Here is a 19,248-nt window from a genome sequence, read left to right as displayed (position 1 = left end):
AGACCATTTTCACCTTAGTTTCAGCTGGAGAAATATTGGAGAACGCAATTGGTTTTGCTAGTGCTAAAATACTCAAAATTTTGTTTGTTCCTATAGCATAGTTTTTTAATGAGGAAAACATCAAAATCTTCATCAAATGACCATATAATTGTAATTATTCCTATTGGTCATAATTAAAATGTGCTTTCTTCTGTTTTGTTTCCCATATATAAAAACACAAACATAAATACTACGAAGAATTTAGGTAAACAATTGAAAATATTATGCTTAACAAATTTGCTAAAATAATAAGAATCAAATGTCCTTTATCTATTAAAGGTAGACAACTAAATAGGTAGGTAATTTCATTATAACATGTATATTTTTACTCTCTAATTTTGCTATGCTATCGAGATGGTGGATAATCAATTTCTATGAAAAAAAAAGGCATTGGATGAAAAGAAAAAAAAAATGGATTAAGAGAGGGTATAACTTTAGGGGGAGGGTTGGGTTGAGTAGTACGGGGAAAGGGAGCGTAAGTGAGAGGTCTCGAATTCTACTAGTTCTCCTACTTATGTTGAAAAAAAAAAAAAAAAAAAGAGGGGATATAACTTTCAAAAGGGCAAAAAAAAAAAAAAGAATAAAAGAATAAAAATCTTCCACGAGGAAAAAGAAATTTAAAAAAATGAAGACAAGAGTATTCACTATTCAGCTAACCGGGGCACGTACTCCGGTCTCCAACTGTCCATTAACTGTACAAGCCCGTGTTTGGCTTTTCACAAAAGGAAACTTGGGTATTCTGCCCAGAAATCTTCTGCAATCGCGAAAATGGCAGAAGGTAAATCATCACAAGAAGCACCTTCTCCTCCTGCTGATGCTCAGCTCTTTGGTCTCCTGTCCAGTCTCCTCCAACAGGTATCTGCATTCTACACGGAACTTGGAATTAATAATTTCTTGGGATTTAAAGATTCCTTATCTGAGTTCGGGTAGATAGATAGATTTCTTTATGGGATTTTTTTGGTCAACGTCAATTTTAAGTTCTTTTATTGGTTTTTCTTGATTGCTTGATTCTGGATTTTTCTGAATAGGCTCTGTTGTCATTTTTCCTTTTTCCTTTTCTGTTTGTGTAATCAAGATTTTTTCGTTTTTGTACGTCTTGGATGTATATTCTTTTTCCGAGCTTTTAGGAGGGGAGGAGAAGGGAGGAAATGAGACATTGAGGATTGAATCCTGCATGTAAGTCGAATAACTTAAAAGAAGGAGATGATGTGTTTGGTTCCTTGAGAGAATTTCAGTTGATGTGAAAATGGAAAAGTATTTTGTAGGAAAATAGGGCCTATCATACTTGGAACTGGAATTTGAATTGTATACTACAAAATTTTAGCTCAATTTTAGTAGAATGTGAATCCAATTCCAGCTCCAATTCTAATTTGATTCTTAGCTGCCCTTGTTGGTTGATATCCCTTCAGCTGGTGATGTAGATAGTTAGTATAGTGCTTTATTAAGTTCTTCCTTGAGAAAAAAGATAAAAATAAGTTCTTGATTCATTTAAGATGACTATTAGTCTTTTAAACACAGCTCATCCAAAACAGAAGATATTTTCTGAATAAATTCCCCGTGTCACCTTATGCTGCCATTCATGCTTTGAATTTGGAGTGCTGTCCAAAGACTCAGTTAGGAATGGATTTATGGGCATGATTTTTGAAATTGTCACGTCTGTAGTTTTTCACTATGGAGGAAAGTGTGTTTGATGCCGCTCTAGCCATATGTTGTATACCCACACAAGTGTTTCTTTTTACTTCTCCAACACTGCCATTGATCCAAAGTCTATCAGTAAGTTTCTGGTTAGATATGTAACTTGTATAAAACTACTGTATAGAAAGAATATTTGAAGAACGAGTTACTATGTTCTCTAGTCTCTACATTTTAACAAGGCACACAAATTAGAAGTGGGAACTAGCACTGGTTTCTTCATTCTATTTTTGCTTCCTCAGCACTCAATTTTCTGATACAGACAAGACCAAGATTGAAAATGATATTGAGCAATCAACCAAAGTAGGTGCACCTAGGAAGGTTAGATCTCTAAGTACTTATTTTGTCAAGTGATGTTGAAGGGTTCACCTTTCTTACAAATGTGATCTTTTATGGGTGTCTTTCTGATCGAGTAGAACGGTTTAGGAATCCTGTAGGCCAGCAAGGCAACAGTGAGTTTGTTTGCATATTCTATTTGATGGGAAGGTATTAGCAGCCCTTTCGTTGGTAATCTACATGTAAAATGGTAAACGAAAGAAAATGTGTTGATTTGTTGCATTGCTGGATGGATATCTGTAGTGTGCCTCACGTTGAGAAATGCTGTTTTGGTGGCTAGATTTCTCTCGAGCTTAAGGAGCAATTTTTGCAATTCACATATTACTTGACTCTCCCATTACTGGAGTTTGCAGAGTCTGTTTTATTGTTGTAGTAAGCTTAATGGGGACACATTTTGGGGAACGTATACATTGTTGAGATGGTCTTTTAAGTGAAACGAAAAGAAGCAAAGCCTGACAGGAGCTGCACTTTTCTATTTAACTTAGGGAGCTATACTTCACAAAGGACTGGGAGGTTATAGCTTGGTTCAGATTGTGCTCTTGTTGAATTATTGGGACTGATAGAGAAAGAAGCGATATCCTGCAAAGAACTTAGCTATTTCTGCCCTTTCATACTATACGTTCTTTTTCTGCACATACTGCATCCAGCTTAGCCTTCAACATTTTTGACTTTAGCACTTCTTCTGCTTCTTGGTAATTCGGGTAAACACTTGACATTTCCAAGTATGGATATGCTTAATAGTACTTATTTTCGGATTGGTTATTGGGTGCTACCAGGTTTGAGTAGCACTTTGGACTTTAAGGTCTAAAATCTCCAATTTGGTGAAGGAGGGTACTGAGATATAAATATTTGTAATTGCCATTGCTGTAATTATTAACTGATTCAAAGGTATATGTTGTAGTGAAGATTGAAGAGGCATTATGTTCCTATCTGCAGGTTCAGGGTTTTATGTGCAAAAGTTTAAACCAAGAACTTCTTTTTTGCAGGGTATACATAGGTTTTCAGTCACAAGTATATAGAAATTTAAAATGTTATCGATTGTTTTACTGTCCATCCATGACCTGCATAGCTTTGATACCTTAACCAAAATTCACTTCTTTATTGGAGTAAGGTAGGAATTATTTTATTATTAAATTGGTTTGAATGAAAGTATGAGCCCAAAATTCATACCTTTAAAGCCATTTTGCATCTTAGAAATGGTTCCTTTGGGTTACTAAAGTGATTTAATGACCATCCAACAACCCCATCCCCATCTGAAGGAAGGTTATAAATATGAAAAGAAGCTGGTCTATTGCTTCATCTTGACAAGAAGAAGAGAGAGATTGGGAGGGAAGTGAGGTGCAACCCGTTATTGCTGGCTAAAATATCTGATTAAGAATCCTGCTATGGATCACCACCATTTTTTTCTCCTCTTGTAGCTCATGATTAGCTAGCCAGCTCTTTGAGAAGTTCTTAACCAAGGGTGTATACCATAATAAACCTTTTCTTCTGTGTAGGATGTGTTTGAGAACAACTTTTTAGGAAGGATAAAACCATACATAAGTAAAAATTGCTTCAACAAATTTTACTAACTCATGACTCAAATTCAGATGCAGCATACTAAGATGCCTTTGACTGTTATTGGGTCATAATCTCTTCCTACCTAATTTGTTTCTTGACATTTCAGTTGGTAAACTGTGTTAGCACAGTTTATTTGTGAGTTGGGCACTTCTCTTTTGGTAATGGGATTCAGCTGAGATGTATTCTGTTCTGTCTAAGATCATTAATGACAAACTTTTACAGGTTGAATCATTAACCAATCAAGAGGAAGTAGAATTACGTGCCAAGATTGAAGCCTTGGGATCGGAGGTTACTAAAGTCCCTTCAAAATCTGCGCAAGATCTTGATGAGGTAGTCTTTAAGGCCGTTTTCCAGCCAACTAAATGCTTTGAAGACAAGATTGATTGTTTCACAGCTCTCAGCAGTATGCTTTTACTGTTTTATTCACCTCTGTTGGTTTATTGTGTTTTTATTTAGATTGAAATAGCAAAGGAGCTGGATAAACTGTCCTCAAAACTGGATGATGTTGACAAAATGATATCCTCAGATCCAGAGGTGCGATCTCTCCTGAGTAGTACAGCTGATGTGTGGATGCCAGTCATCACAGCAAATTCCAATGAAAGACGTAATTTTACAGCTACTTTTGCAGATGATAATCATGAAGTGCAAGGAAAAGATTCCAAATAGATTTGTAATTTAGATTGTTGTTTTAATATTTTGGTAGAAAATTGTATAACTCTTTGAGAAATTTTAATTTTATTAATTACCTTGTTAATTAGAAGAGATAGTAAACATCCCCCATCCCACGAAAGGTTGTGGCATGGTGCATTTCAATTTTCAGCAACGGGTATTACATGGTTCTTATTCTTGTTGCTTGGGCATTTCCATCCTTCAGAGAGAAGCCCCCTTGCTACACTTGGTTCACTTAATCATGCTTATCGGCAACTTAAATCATGACGAATAAACAAAATGATGACGAGTGTATTGGGTAAGCTGGGTAGGGAATGCTTTCCAATTTCACAAAAACTGGTGAGGAATAGGAAAGGGTGACTGTTCTAGTTATTGAAGATTAAAGAGGGATTGAAGTGGCAGTGGTAGAGTTCTCTGTGTGATAATGGCAACTCATATTCAATCTGATCTAGATCCCTGATGTTTTTGACCAGAAAAAATGGTGGCATGAAATGAGCACTGCTGAAGAAAAGAATTATCAGAACATGCTGAGAAGCTAAGAGTAAAAGGGGGCTTTCATCAGTGGTCTGGTTGAAGAAGTAAACTTTTGATGCTTCAATGCCAGCCAAAGTCTCCAGAGTGAATTGCATTACACTTTGCGAATATGAACAGCTTGTTAAAGGGATTCTATGATTTCATGCTTGGAAATAGAACATATTGGATTCCACATGCGATGGTCAAGAAAAGTGAACCTAGCTATTGAACAAAGTTGCCTACAGAGAGTACAAATTTGATGTCATTTGGATGGAGGTGCACGGACAGATAGACCAATGAGCCACAGTACAATAGATCCAATGATCCAACATAGAACGAAAAATACAAGGAAACCAGCCAAAATGGTCAGGAATGGAGGGCCTTGGGCAGTTTCGCCATTCTTCCTATCAGATCCTTCTGAGGAATTTGTCTTTGATGCACACGTAGGAAGTAATTTCAATGTTACAGAATTCTTCAACCTGAATACAGTTACAATGTAGCTAGTTACTGTTTCTGCAATATGATCAAATTTAGAAGAATATCAAGTAGACTAAAAGCATAGCAGGACACTTCTACAGAAAGCGAATTGAAAAACACTTATGCGCCTTAGTAACAGTTTTTTCAAGTCCTCCACCTCTTTCATACAAAAAAAATACTTAACTATATACTTATTGGCTATCAATCAACACTGAATGTTTAAATTGAAATATTTCAACTTTGCCCGAGAAATGGACCTGGAGAAACTGAAAAGAAGTGCGGAAGCTGCTAAATAGAACTGCTTTTAATCTACAATGAACCCTTGATACATAATAACTACGAGATATTGTTACATAAGTCCAACTCCTTGAATAACTCAAGAACACGCAATACAAACTCTTAAGTAGGCCACAGACACAATGCTGCCACAATTTATTCAAAAATCATAGCGTTTAAAAGGATTGTTCAAGATACTCAAAATTTCGACAGCATCCCACATCACTTTCCATCTTAATGTTGTATACACTAGCATGCTTGATCATTTTCAAAACCTCAGAACACAGCATGTCAACTTCACCCCCCAAAATTCCATGGTCTCTTGCTATTTATAGTTTGGGAGTGCATGAAACAGACTAATCAATTATCTAAAACAACCCAAGCTATTAATAACCTTCTCCATGGTATTTAATCACCAAAGTATGACCAATATTTTTGTTTCAGAATAACATACTCAGCATGAGAGAAGCAATATTTGGTATACATTGCATCAAAATTTGGCTCTCATTAGTCATCTGCAGCTACTGCTTTAGGTAATCCTTTGTTATCATTGTACCTCTACACAATGTTTCTTGAGCAAATTGCTTGATTCTATAACTTAACAGCTTCGCAAAGTAGAAAGATAATTGACACATATCTGCAATCAGATATGAGGTCAAATGTATCACCTCATACATATCAAAACTGAGCGTAAGGGCTATTTACTGAAATATCACTTGTTTCATTCAAAATAAGAGAAAAATAACATAAGTCTTCCAAAAACATGGAAGTTGATGTCTTGAAAATTGATTTTAAAGTCTGACTTATGAGAATCGACTTTAAGTTGACTTCCCAGAAATTGATGCGAACCCAAATCCTTCCTACTCCAGGTTCTCAAGAATAGCAGTGCTTCCCAGAATTCATGCATTCCAGTCCGTCCTTTGCTATAAGAACGTGACCTAATCTATCTCTCCTCCAACAAGATGGCAGGAGAAAAATTAAAGTGCCAGATTCTTGAATAAATCTAAATCAGTTGGCATTTTTCGGTTTCTTTCCTCTTAAAGAAACACAGATGGACCAATTAGGAGGTAGAGGAGAGACAATTTCCCTGGTGCCTCTGCTTTCATTTTTTCAAGAACTCAAGCCCAAGTGCCCAGCCAGCTTAACCCCTTATCCTTAAAACCACATTTCCCACCATATAATCTAGCGAATTTATATGGTAACTTTAGGGTTAACAAATGCACCTTTTCACACTAAATCTCAGCTCAGGACCAGCCACACATTCTAAAAACAAAGCAGCAACGCATACACAAAGCACAGGCTAGAGTATTCCTGTCTAGTTACCCCACCAACAGGTTGATTTCGTCTAATCACAGTTTTTCTGTCAAAGATTACGCCTTTCCACTACATCCTCATATTGCACTTTTCTGCCTATTTTCAACATGATTTTGACTAGTATCCTCGTATTATATCCTACAAACAAAATTTTATTTTATTTGTTTTAAAAAAATTTTGTAGTATACTAAAAAAAGCCTTGAACTTTCACAAGACATACATGCATCTATTTCTTGAAACACAATAAAATAACTAAAATAAAAACTACCCAAATGGCATCAAATCTTCCCAAGTCAATATTTTTTAGAGTGACAGAAGTGCACCTGAAGTTGACATAGGTAGGTGGAGCATATTGACGAAAATGGAGGAAATGGATGCAGGGAACAGTATCGAATCTAACACTGGAGCAGTAGAAACCTCGAATAGATTTAGATAGTCGGGCAGAGCAATTCATTTTAGCGAAATGGATACGGAAAACTTTTGAGCTTGAAAAATGGGGCGAATTACTCAGATTATGGTCGAGAAAAAAAAAAATTCGGACATATACCGATCTGACAAGCTTCTAGTACAAATATCTATTGGTGCCGGACCACCCAAACTTCATCAAATATTTTTTTTTTTACTTTTGACACTGCTACAGCGGAAATTTTTTTTTTTTTAAAAAGCTGTCGGCTACCGGGCTGACGATGCCCGGTAGCCGACAAGGTCTAAAAAAAAGCTAGCTGCTGGGCAAAGAGAGCCCGGCAGCCAGTCAAATTGTTTTAAAAAAAAACAATTTGCCGAACTCGTTCTGAAGCATCAGTCACATTTGCATGCCCCTCCAGCTGTCTTGCAAGTAGCTAAATAAAAAGAAATCAAGAAAACAGCAAGGTTCATTAACCATACTCTTATAATATAATCATAACAGTAATGATGTCTTATCATATACACAAAAGCAGTAAGAAAAAAGAAATCTATCAGTTTATCATGCCTGCCCTTCTGCAGTTTTTGGCCAATGCAAACCTGGAAAGCTAGTGAATCAGCCAGCCAGACCTTTGGGGTTGGTGACTGATGCCGAATTCTCCATTCTCTGAATTGAACAATAGGTTACGTCTACGGTGGAAAGTTTACTATGGCAGCCAGTCTAATTTTTTAAAAAAATAAAAATTTGCTAACGCTCCATGAGGGCGGCCATTTCGGCTCGGCCAGTCTGAGGCCCTATCCTGTGTGGTCTCCTGAAACCCCACATCGGCAAGTTGAATACCAACGCGAATGCAACCTATTTTACCACTTCGGCTAAGAACTTCGGGTCATACGCCGAAATGACACCAGAATAATAAACAACTACTGAGGGCGGGAAAGGGCGTCTGACACAGGTCATTGGAATGATAAAAAGCTGCTCTGACACCTGCCCTCCGTATCTGACCACTGCCCTTATGCAGCTTCCCACACTGACCAGTCAGATCAACCTGATACGATGTCCTTGTCAAATCTCTGAGGACCTATGTTGACAGTTCCTCTCTCCCAATGGTACCCTATAAATACCCAACACCTCCATTGAGGAAGGGGAGGACCAATTTCTGGTAAAACTTTACTAAGTTCATCTTCTACCTTATTGCTTCTTTCAAGCCGAACTAGCTTAAGGTTCGGAATTACACCGGGGGATTCAGCCCCTCCGGCAATCTAAGCAGGTGACCTCGTCCTAGGAGCAGTCCCGGATAAAGATGCTTCTCCAGTTCGGAAGACTCGCTCCAGTAGGACGGAAATCACCTCTTCAATTGGCGCCGTCTGTGAGAAGGCGAAGACATCATAGTATGAAACCTACGCGTTTTAAGAGTAGAAAAGCTCTCACTATAGGTGCTGAGCAAAGCAATGCAGCTCAACAGGAAGATATTTCTGAAGGGCAGGAGTCCCCAAGGACTCAGCCCGCCAACGAAGAGGCCCTAACTTGTATGGCCGAATTTGTAACTGAGAACCCCAACATCTTTGAGGAGTTGGGGAGATATTTAAAGAGGCAAGGCAAGCAGAAGGCTGAATCCTCTAAAAGGAAGTTAGATGGATCTCCTGAAGGTTCATCTGAAGAGGAGTCTGATGGGAGGCGCCCAAGCCGGAGTGCGTCGAAACGAACGTTCTCCAAGGCCACCTCCAAGGTAGCCTCCCTGACTAAGGCCTTTTCCCGAGATCTCCTGGGGCGACGACCTGAGGAAGAATCTCGGCCCCTGGGAATACCCGGGGTGAATTATATGAGGGCCCCACCTTTTACTGATGACATTAATGAGGAAAGGCTTCCTCCAAACTTCAAGCTCCCCGCGATACCGTCTTATGACGGCCGAGATGATCCCGAGAATCACATTCACGCCTTCATCTCGGCCTTCCGCTTATACTGCATCCCTGACCCCGTCATTTGCCGGGCTTTCCCAGTATTCCTTCAGGGGACTGCTCGAAAATGGTTCTGAGAATTAGAACCTAGGAGCATCTCAACCCTAGGGGAATTAGTGGAGAGATTTCTCCATCGGTTCATCTCATTCCGACCTACGACCCGAACCTCGACTTACCTGCTGAACATGCAGCAGAACCCGGGAGAGTCACTTCGGTCGTACGTTCAGAGATTCCATGAAAAAAGCGTGCAAATATCTGATCCCAATTAGCAGGTTACCATTGCCGCTTTTACCCATGGGCTCGTCTCCGGAGTGTTCAACACGGGGATTCACAAAAAATATCCCCGCACTCTCCACGAGCTGTGGTTAAAGGTCGAGAAGGGCATACAAGTTGAAGACCTCAACCGCATGAAGAAGGAGGTCCAAACCACCCGCTCAAGGGCTGACCCTTGAAGGGGGAAAGATGTTGGCCGAAGTGAAGCAGGGACGGGGAGTAGCTTCCAAAGTCCCAGCCGAGACCGCCGCAGCGTGTTCGACAGGATTTCCAAAGGGAAGACGTCCATCCCTGAGTCTGAGCTGACTCCTTTGAACACCACTAGATCCCCGGTGTTGTCCGTGATGGAACAGAGCAACCTCGGGAGGGCACCTCTTAAGATGTCCGGCAGCAGGGATAAAAGGAACTCGAACCTCTACTGCCTATATCATCGAGATATAGGGCACGAGACGGAGGACTGCAATGATCTCAAAAGGGAGATCGAGAACCTCATCAGGCAAGGACACCTCAAGCAGTTCATCCGCCGAAGTGGAGGTCATTCGCGCGACGAGAATCAACGTGACAAACGGGGTGACCAACGCCGGGATGAAAGACGAATTTTGAGAAGCAATTGCAGACCACCTGAGGATCCTAGAGAGACAAAGAGGCCTCCCCGAGATGGATCTTCGGGTCAAGGGTTAGGATATGGGGCCAACATTGCCGGAGTCATCAACACCATTGCCGGAGGTCCGACGGGAGGGGATAGTCAAAACTCCCGAAAGAGGACTTACAGGCAAGCTAACCCTAATCAGGTCGAGTCTAGCTCCCGCCTATCCGAGGTGATCTCCTACGGGCCCAGCGATCCTGTTCCAGCTGCTTCTAGTAGTCATGAAACTTTGGTGATTGAGGTGCTCACCAACAACTACATTGTGAAGAAGGTCTACATCGACCCAGGGAGTTCGGTGGATGTCAAGTACCTCCGCACCTTTGAGAGGCTTAAACTAGCAAAGGAGCACATGACCCCGGTGAGAACTCCTCTCGTAGGGTTCGGGGGACACATTGTGCATCCCGAGAGGATGGTGACTCTGACGGTAACCGTAAGGCGTCACTCCCGCTGCAGGACCATCCCCGTCAACTTTGTAATAGTTAAGGTCGATTCCCCGTACAATCTACTCTTAGGTCGGCCTGCGCTTAATGCTTTGCGAGCAGTATACTCTACCAACCACCTAAGTTTTAAGTTTCCTACTCCTGCGGGGGTGGTCGAGGTCAGCAGCGACATCTGCGCTGCCCGAGAGTGTTACCTCGCCACTCTACAAGCGGCCTCCCCATCAGCCTCCGAAACGAGACCCGAGAAGAGGTCAAATATCCTCTCAATAGATAGCATTGATCCTCAGTAAGTTGAGAAGATCCCGAGACTGGAGACTGGGGATGAGGTGGAAGAACTCCCTTTGGACCCCACGAAGCCTGATCAGACGATTCGTGTTGGCATCCGATTGCCAAGTCCGATTAAAAGAGGTATGGTGGATCTCCTCAGAGAATACCGGGACGTCTTCGCTTGGGCCGCAGAGGAGGTTCAAGGAGTCCCGCACCACCTCATGATACATGAGTTGAACGTCGACCCCCGAATCCGCCCGATCAAACAGAAAAGAAGGCACCTCGGCCCTGAGCGCAGTCGAGCTGTTGGTGAAGAAGTGGACAAGCTCCTCCCTGCGAAGATCATTCGGGAGGCTCAGTATCCGACCTGGTTGTTCAACCCGGTCATGGTAAAGAAGGACACCGGGGCTTGGAGAATGTGCGTCGACTTTACCGATCTCAACAAGGCCTGTCCCAAGAACTGCTACCCCTTGCCCAAAGTCGACACCCTCGTGGACTCGGCAATGGGTTATGAGGTCCTCTGCTTTCTCGACGCCTTCAAGGGGTACCACCAAATTGGAATGAGTCAGGAAGACCAAGAAAAAATGGCCTTCTACACTGATCGAGGAACATATTGTTACACCACCATGCCATTTGGGTTAAAGAATGTTGGGGCCACGTATCAACGTTTGGTCAACCAAGCCTTCAAATCCCAGATCGGACGAAATATCGAAGCCTACGTGGATGACATTTTACTCAAGAGCCAGACGACCTCTTCCTTCCTCTCTGACCTGAGAGAAGTCTTTGATGTCCTTCGGAAGACGCGGATGATGTTGAACCCCAAGAAATGTGTTTTCGGGGTCACTTCGGAGAAATTTCTGGGATACCTCGTTTCGAGACGAGGCATCGAAGCAAATCCGGATAAGGTGAGAGCGATTCAAGAAATGTCTCCACCTCGGTGTGTTTGCGATGTGCAGAGGCTGACAGGGCGGTTAGCCGCCCTGAACCGATTCCTATCGCAATTAGCTTCCAAGGCGTTACCCTTTTTCAAGGTCTTGAAGAAGGCTGACAGTTTCTCTTGGACCGAGGAATGTCAGCAGGTCTTCGAGAAATTGAAGGAGTACCTTCACCACCTCCCGACACTCACCTCACCTCAGCCAAGGGATAAGTTGTTTTTATATCTGTTTGCCGTGGTCGAGGCCGTTAGCACCGTGCTGGTCCGGGAAAAAGTTGTACAAGTTCTGATCTACTACGTCAGCCGAATTCTCAGAGGTCCGGAGACCAGATATACTCAAGCAGAGAAGCTCGTGCTGGCCTTGATCCACGCAGCCCGCCGTCTCAAGCCCTATTTCTTGGCTCACCACGTTTGTTTGAGAACTGACCAGCCCCTCAGACAAGTTCTATCACGTCCGGAAGCTTCCGGACGCCTTACCAAGTGGGCCATCGAGTTGGGGGAGTACGATTTATCTTACGAGCCTCGCACGGCAATCAAAGCTCAGGCTCTCGCGGACTTCCTTGCCGAACTTACTTTTGATGAGGCGAACGAAGCCATCCCAGCTACTACCCAGGTTACCACCTCGTCCACCGCCGAACATCAACGCTGGACCTTGCGTGTGGACGGTTCGTCCAATAGTGAGGGTAATGGAGCAGGCTTACTTCTCGAAGACCCCCAGGGAGAGGTGTGCTCATACGCCTTGAGATTCGACTTCGTCGCCTCTAATAATGAAGCCGAATACGAGGCTGTCATTGCCGGCCTGCAGCTAGCTCGTAAACTCGGGGCCTCGCATATCTTGGTCTATAGTGACTCTCAACTCATCGTGTGTCAAATATTAGGCGAATACGAGGCCAGGGAGGAGGTGATGCATCGTTACCTCTCCAAGGTCCTCCAGCTGGTGGCACACTTTGAGTCTTTTGAAATCCAAAAGATACCGCGGTCACAAAATAGGAGAGCTGATGCCCTCTCCCGACTCGCTTCTACCTCATTTTCTGACCTGAACAAGACGGTCCTCGTAGAGGTCCTAGCCAAGCCGGGGTACGAAGGAGAAGTAGTATACCCCGTTAACTCTGGGGACACCTGGATGGGGCCGTTAGTTCGCTTTCTCAGCCGAGATGAACTTCCCGAGGACCGAGCAGAGTCGAGGAAGTTTCAACGTAAAGCAGGTCGGTACACCCTTCGACAAGACCTCTTGTACAAGAGGTCTTACCTCGGCCCTTGGCTGCGGTGCATTACGTCGGAAGAAGGCGAAAGGATCCTACAAGACATACACGAGAGACTCTGTAGTGCTCACGTCGGCTACAGGATGCTCGTTAAGAAATCCTTATTACTTGGGTATTTCTGGCCCACCATGAGGGTAGATGCCCAAGTCATGGTCCTTAACTGCCCTTCTTGTCAGCACCACTCCCCTGAGCACCACCAGCCGACCAACCTCATGATCCCTATTACCTCGCCATAGCCCTTCGAGCAGTGGGGAACTGATATCATTGATCCATTCTCCAGGGTTCTAGGTAATTATGCCTACGTGGTTGCGGCCGTGGACTATTTCACCAAATGGGTTGAAGCCGAGTCTCTGAGAAGCATCACTGGAGCCGTTGTTCAAAAATTCTTTTGGAAGAGTGTGGTCTGTCGCTTCGGCCTGCCCCGGGTGGTCATCTCGGATAATGGCAGGCAATTCGCGGATAATCCTTTCAAGGCATGGTGTGAAAACTTGGAGATGAAACAGCATTTCACCTCGGTTGGACACCCTCAGGCAAATGGACAAGTTGAAAACTTCAATCGAACTCTCCTCCATGGCTTCAAGACCAGGCTCCTGGATCGTCGTGAATGGAAGAGCTCCCCAGCGTGCTGTGGTCCTACCGGACTACGCCGAGGTCAGCAACCCAAGAGACCCCGTTTTCCCTAACTTATGGGTCCGAGGCTGTCGTCCCAGCCGAATTCATCACTCCCAACCCGCGGATAGCTGCGTACACCGCTGAGGTCAACGAATAGGAGCGGCGAGTTGACCTCGACTTTGCCGAAGAGAAGCGCGATATGGCCGCAGCCAAGGTCGCCATTTATAAAAATATCCTAACTGGCTACTACAATGCCCGGGTCAAGCACTTGCGATTCAATCCGGGAGACCTCGTTCTTCGGAAGAACTCAGTCAGCCGAGCTGAACCTCAGGGAAAATTAAATCCCAAGTGGGAGGAACCATACCGTGTTGTCGAGTCCAGCCAAAATGGATATTGTAAATTGGCATATCGAGACGGGTCTCGGGTGCCCCGAACTTGGTATGCCGAAAATCTCAAAATGTATTACCCTTGAAGGGTACGTATTTTCAATCTTAAGTTTTAAGTTATTTCCCACTTAGTCTCATTCCATTACAAGTGAAAAATAAGGGGACAAAGCAGTAGTCAAGAGAAGAAAACTGAACTCAATCAAAAAGAAGGCAAAAATGTGCAAGAACAAAAAGTCAACTTTATTGAAGTGCGAAAGGAAAAAAATCGAGGTTATCTACGATCTCAGCCCTCTATTACAAAGCAAGTGCTTCTAAGCACTCCCTGCTCCAGGGTCCCGACCTCCCATGGTCTCCCCCCCCGCCTCGGCGCCTTGCTGACCTCCCATGGTTTCACCTTCCGCCTCGGCGTCTTGTTGTCCTTCAGCTCCCCTGCCGGCCTGGTTCCCTTTACTGCCCTCGCCATCTAATTCGAACTCCTGGAGCCACTTGTTGAAATCAGCTCGGACCTCGCCTAGGTCCTTTCCAGCCTGGATGCCCTTAGGCCTGTCAACGGGCCGGGTACGGGCCGGAATTGATAGATCCGAACCCGGACCCGTCACACTGTATTAATTTCGGATCCGACCCAAATACCCGACGGGTCTCTTAATCTGTCTCCCGGAACCGCACCCGCCGGGTCCCGGGTCCGGGTCCGGTAAGATTCCAATTCAAGCAGAATATTTCACTAAAAATGTTAGGCAGCTGGCCAGATTATTTAACTTCAATCATCATTAAATCTTAGCCAAGGGTTGGGAGAAAGAAACAGCATTTTGCTTCCTCAAGCATTCAAAAGTAGGATACAAGTTCGTTTAATGTTTGCAAACTGAGGCATACGGCCAATGCCAATTTATGTGAAGGAAGTAAATTTACTCTGAGAGGTTTCAGAAGTGAACTACAAAGAAAGCGTGGCCCAACAGGATCTCACATAATTAGACCAATTAAACTAATCTTGTCGTATTGAAATAAAATTTTAGAGATTTAAAAAAAAAATGAAAATTTCGAGTTTCACATAGCTCACTGCAAAATGCAAAATAATAATGAGTTCACATAGTTGAAGATGCAAAATGCAATCCACACATAGTGGAGGAGTGCAAAATGCAATTAATCCAAAAATTTACTCCAAATAAAAATCTTTTTTTTTTATTGCCGAAATAGAAATCTGCCACATTTGGGTAAATTAATTACTGCGGACAAACAAGATGACCAGTCTAGAATTGCTATAAGTGCTTCTGATTGAATCAGTGACACGAGGACCAAACAATCCAGAATTCCGTGCTCAACTTTTATAGCTTAAACCATAAGCCGTAAGGCTTACTAGACGAGGAGCATCTACGGAGCTTACATGTGACTGTGAGAAAGAGAGCTTGGCTACTTGAAGCCTGGAAGAGCTGGGCTTCTTTGGAGCTACAACCGTCAGGCGTCAGAGATGGAGAGAGCGTCGCGGGTTTCACGGCGGACTGGCGGAGGCAGCAAAACAGAAACTGCTAGAAGCCTAGAAGAGCTGGGCTTCTTTGGAGCTGCAACCATCAGCGTAGGCGTCAGAAATGGATTTGGCTTCGCCTGTTCCACGGCGGACTGGCGGAGGGCGGAGGCACAGCAAAAGAGAAAAGAGAGTGAGAGGGAGATGTGCGGCTAGGGCATTAGGGTTCGAAAAATTGGGGAAATGAAAGAAGGTGTATGTCTTTTGGTGATTTTTGATAGATAGATTGGTATATTTTTCTAATTATTAATTAATTAAAACGGGTCGGGTCTAATACGGGTCGAAATGATATATCCCGTATTCGACCCGTTTTTCTGTTAGATAAAATGGGTTCGAATCCGGGTCCGGGTCGCGGTTCTATATATTTATTCATACCCGAAAAATATTGACGGGTCCGATTCGGATCCGGGTCCAGACCCGAACCGTTGACAGCCCTAGATGCCCTCGGCCATGCGGTCGCACAATTCCTTGGCATCTTCGTTGTAATAAGGAGCGTTCTGAAGGGACTCCAACTGCTCAGAAGAGAGAAAGGGCGTCGCATCGTGGACAGCCGATGTGTAGCCGAACATGTAACTCGGTAGGATAAGCTCGCCGAGGTCGCGGGTGAAAGCCTCCGACTTCCGGAAGGCCTCCACAGCAGTAACCCCGGCCTTGTCTATGGCCTTCTTGGCCGACTGTTCTTCTTGAGCCCATCTTCCTCTCTCCTCATCGAGGGCAGTAATCAGGGAGTTGTTTGCGATTTCGGCCTTCTTCTTTGCAAGCTCAGCCTTGTCTCGCTCCAGCTCAGTGGTCCTCAGCCTCTCTTCCAGATCGGCGATCTTCTTCTGGAGCTCAGCAGGTGATTCATACGTCTGTATGAAGTGCCCAAAGCGTTGGTGCATTTCAACCAAGAACGCCGTGGTGGAAGCTCAGGAGACCGAGGCGCTCTGCATCAGCTCGGCGGGAGAGAGTTTCCTGGTGTAAGTATTGTCCCGGGGTAGAATTGAATGCACCAGGAGCTCGTGTGCGACTCGGGGATCTTTGCATCGGTCGTTTACGTTTATATCCCACTCCGGACAGTACTGTGCGCCGGAGTGCCTCTTGTCCTCCCCGGCCGCTACAGAAGGCATATGGTGGAGGTTGAACAATGAAGACCCCGTGACGGGGTTCTCCGGGGTGATGGCTGCCGCTCGACCCCGAGGTGGAGAGGCTATAGTCACTCCACGGGAAGGAACTCCCACAGGAATGGCAGAAGATTTGGACTTCCCTCGTGCGCCCGAGGTGTGTGAGCCGTCGCCTATGATCACCACGGCGGGCTCGCAATCGCCCGTTGCCGTAGTGATTTTCTTAGCCGGTCTGGTGGAGGGTTCAGCGGAATCCTTGCGCTTCTTAGCTGCCCTCTTCACCACCTCGAGCCCTCCCGAAATGATCATGTCAGAAACCTTCACCACTGCAAAGAATGAAACAGAGTCAGTTAGAATTCAAGAAAGATAAACAAAGGAGGGAAATGGAAAAGTACATGGTCTCTAGAGCCTAGAAGAGAATAAGATAGAATGATCCGAGCTGATTAAGGCTCGACTGAGCCCGCCTTCCACGAGTACCCTTTCAGGGAAGTCCCAACAATTAATTCTGAGACCCGACCCCAATAGTTTCTTGAGGTTGTGTTCCTCCCACTTGCCCTGGGAGGTTTCTTTTACCGAGGTGGGAGGCCTTCACCAGAACCCCCGAGGAAAGTTCTCGGCCGGGACGAAAATGAAGTTTCTTTTCCACTCCTTTATTGAACTCGGGGCATCATACACCAACTTCGGAACCTTATTTCCGAAGTAGAACCAGCCCTTCTCACTCCCGCTGTTCTTAAGCGAGTAACATCGGCGGAAGAGGTTGACCGTGGGCTCTATCTTTTGATGTCGGCAGAGCAACTGGAAGCCGACAAGAACGCGAATCGCGTTAGGGGTGAGTTGAGTGATTCTCACCCCCCAATACCTAAGGCAGTCACGAAGAAATCTCATTGTTAGCACTCTGAACCCGGCCTCCAGTTGGTCTACATAGATAGCCACCCTATCCTTCGGTGGCAGGGCGGCTGACTGTTGTGGTTGGGGTACATAAATGCTGTAGTCCTTCCTCCAGGGGTACTTACGGACCACCTCGGCTACGGAGGCTTGCCCCATGCTACTGCTGAAACTCGGCATCTGGCCGTAGTTGAGCGTTGCCACGTTCGGAAGAGTGAAAGGTTCTTGAACACCCTCGTCCCTCGGGACCTCATTCCCGAGGTCGTCATTGTACAGGACCTCGGGTTCGACCTCGATTTCCTCGAGCTGTTCCTCCGGAGTCCTGGCCCGATGAGACGTTTCTGCCTGGTGTGAACCCTCGGCTCGGTGAGACGCCTCGGCACCTCCTCCCTCGACTTCAGTCGCTGTTCTCTTTTCGGAGGGGTCGGGCCTCTCTGCCTCGATGAAGTCGGGTCTTACTGTTTCTTTGTGTGTACGAGCTGTTCTAACCATTAGTACAGGAAAAGAAGTGGACTTACTTAGGAGATGTGGGTTGGAGAAATTACTGAAGAAGATGTGGTCTAGTAGGATCGCCGAAGTGAAAAGACACCGGAACAGAGCTCTGAAGTGATTTCAAATTTTGGTAAAAAATGAAACGGTGAAAAGATGCCTCTATTTATAGGCAACAGGGGAAAATCGAAGAGGCGCGACATTTGGGATTCCCTAAAACTTCCTCTCTCTCTCCTCATTAATAAAGGTGCTGTTCATCTGACACTCGATCTTACTGATCCGACGTTAAAGCTGACAGCCCCCGTTTTCACCTCTCTCCTAGTCCCATCTGCACAGTCGTGACATGTCCCTGCTATGTTCCGTGCTCTACACGCTCGTTAGCCTTAGGAAGTGACGACCTCGAGAAACCACGATCTCGCCCTTCTCGAAGCTTGGGGGGCTTAGTGAGGGCGGCCATTTCGGCTCGGCCAGTCCGAGGCCCTATCCTGTGTGGTCTCCTGAAGCCCCACATCGGCACGTTGAATACCAACGCAAATGCAGCCTATTTTACCACTTCGGCTAAGAACTTCGGGTCATACGCCGAAGTGACACCAGAATAATAAACAACTACTGAAGGCGGGAAAGGGCGTCTGACACAGGTCATTGGAATGATAAAAAGCTGCTCTGACACCTGCCCTCCGTATCTGACCACTGCCGTTATGCAGCTTCCCACACTGACCAGTCAAATCAACCTGATACGATGTCCTTGTCAAATCTCTGAGGACCTGTGTTGACAGTTCCTCTCTCCCAATGGTACCCTATAAATACCTAACACCTCCATTGAGGAAGGGGAGGACCAATTTCTGGTAAAACTTTACTAAGTTCATCTTCTACCTTATTGCTTCTTTCAAGCCGAACTAACTTAAGGTTCGGAGTTACACCGGGGGATTCAGCCCCTCTGGCAATCTAAGCAGGTGACCTCGTCCTAGGAGCAGTCTCGGATAAAGACGCTTCTCCAGTTCGGAAGACTCGCTCCAGTAGGACGGAAATCACCTCTTCACTCCACTTTCTAAATCGAACAATAGGTTACGTCTACGGTGAAAAGTTCACTTTTTTGCGCATAAGAAGCATAAACAATGCAAGAAGACCAACTCTACTATGTAGAGACGGACGAAGAAGTATATTCGGGCACCGGAGAAAGCGAAGTATGCATGGATCAAAA

At 44.8% G+C, this 19,248-nt stretch overlaps 2 protein-coding genes and 1 long non-coding RNA gene across 3 annotated transcripts; 2 read left to right on the top strand and 1 right to left on the bottom strand.

Moving 5' to 3' along the window:
• Positions 1-680: 680 nt before the first annotated feature.
• Positions 681-4,487, top strand: LOC113726951 (uncharacterized). The gene is made up of 3 exons (XM_027250873.2): positions 681-894; positions 3,850-3,957; positions 4,084-4,487. The coding sequence occupies exons 1-3, from the start codon at positions 808-810 to the stop codon at positions 4,291-4,293; spliced, it is 405 nt and encodes a 134-aa protein (XP_027106674.1). The 5' UTR covers positions 681-807; the 3' UTR covers positions 4,294-4,487.
• Positions 4,488-4,948: 461 nt separating this feature from the next.
• LOC113726952 (uncharacterized) lies at positions 4,949-7,506 on the bottom strand. The gene is made up of 2 exons (XR_011839274.1): positions 7,200-7,506; positions 4,949-5,288 (listed from the first exon to the last, which is right to left on the bottom strand). It is a non-coding gene; the product is annotated as an uncharacterized lncRNA (long non-coding RNA).
• Positions 7,507-9,851: 2,345 nt separating this feature from the next.
• Positions 9,852-10,883, top strand: LOC113724105 (uncharacterized). Its single transcript, XM_027247044.2, has one exon. The coding sequence runs from the start codon at positions 9,852-9,854 to the stop codon at positions 10,881-10,883; it is 1,032 nt and encodes a 343-aa protein (XP_027102845.2).
• The last annotated feature ends 8,365 nt before the right edge of the window (positions 10,884-19,248 follow it).

This window comes from Coffea arabica, chromosome 2c, assembly GCF_036785885.1.
Source record: "Coffea arabica cultivar ET-39 chromosome 2c, Coffea Arabica ET-39 HiFi, whole genome shotgun sequence".
In the NCBI taxonomy this organism is placed as follows: domain Eukaryota; kingdom Viridiplantae; phylum Streptophyta; class Magnoliopsida; order Gentianales; family Rubiaceae; genus Coffea; species Coffea arabica.
Note: the sequence above shows the minus strand (reverse complement) of the source record. Positions and strands in the feature narration are given on the sequence as shown.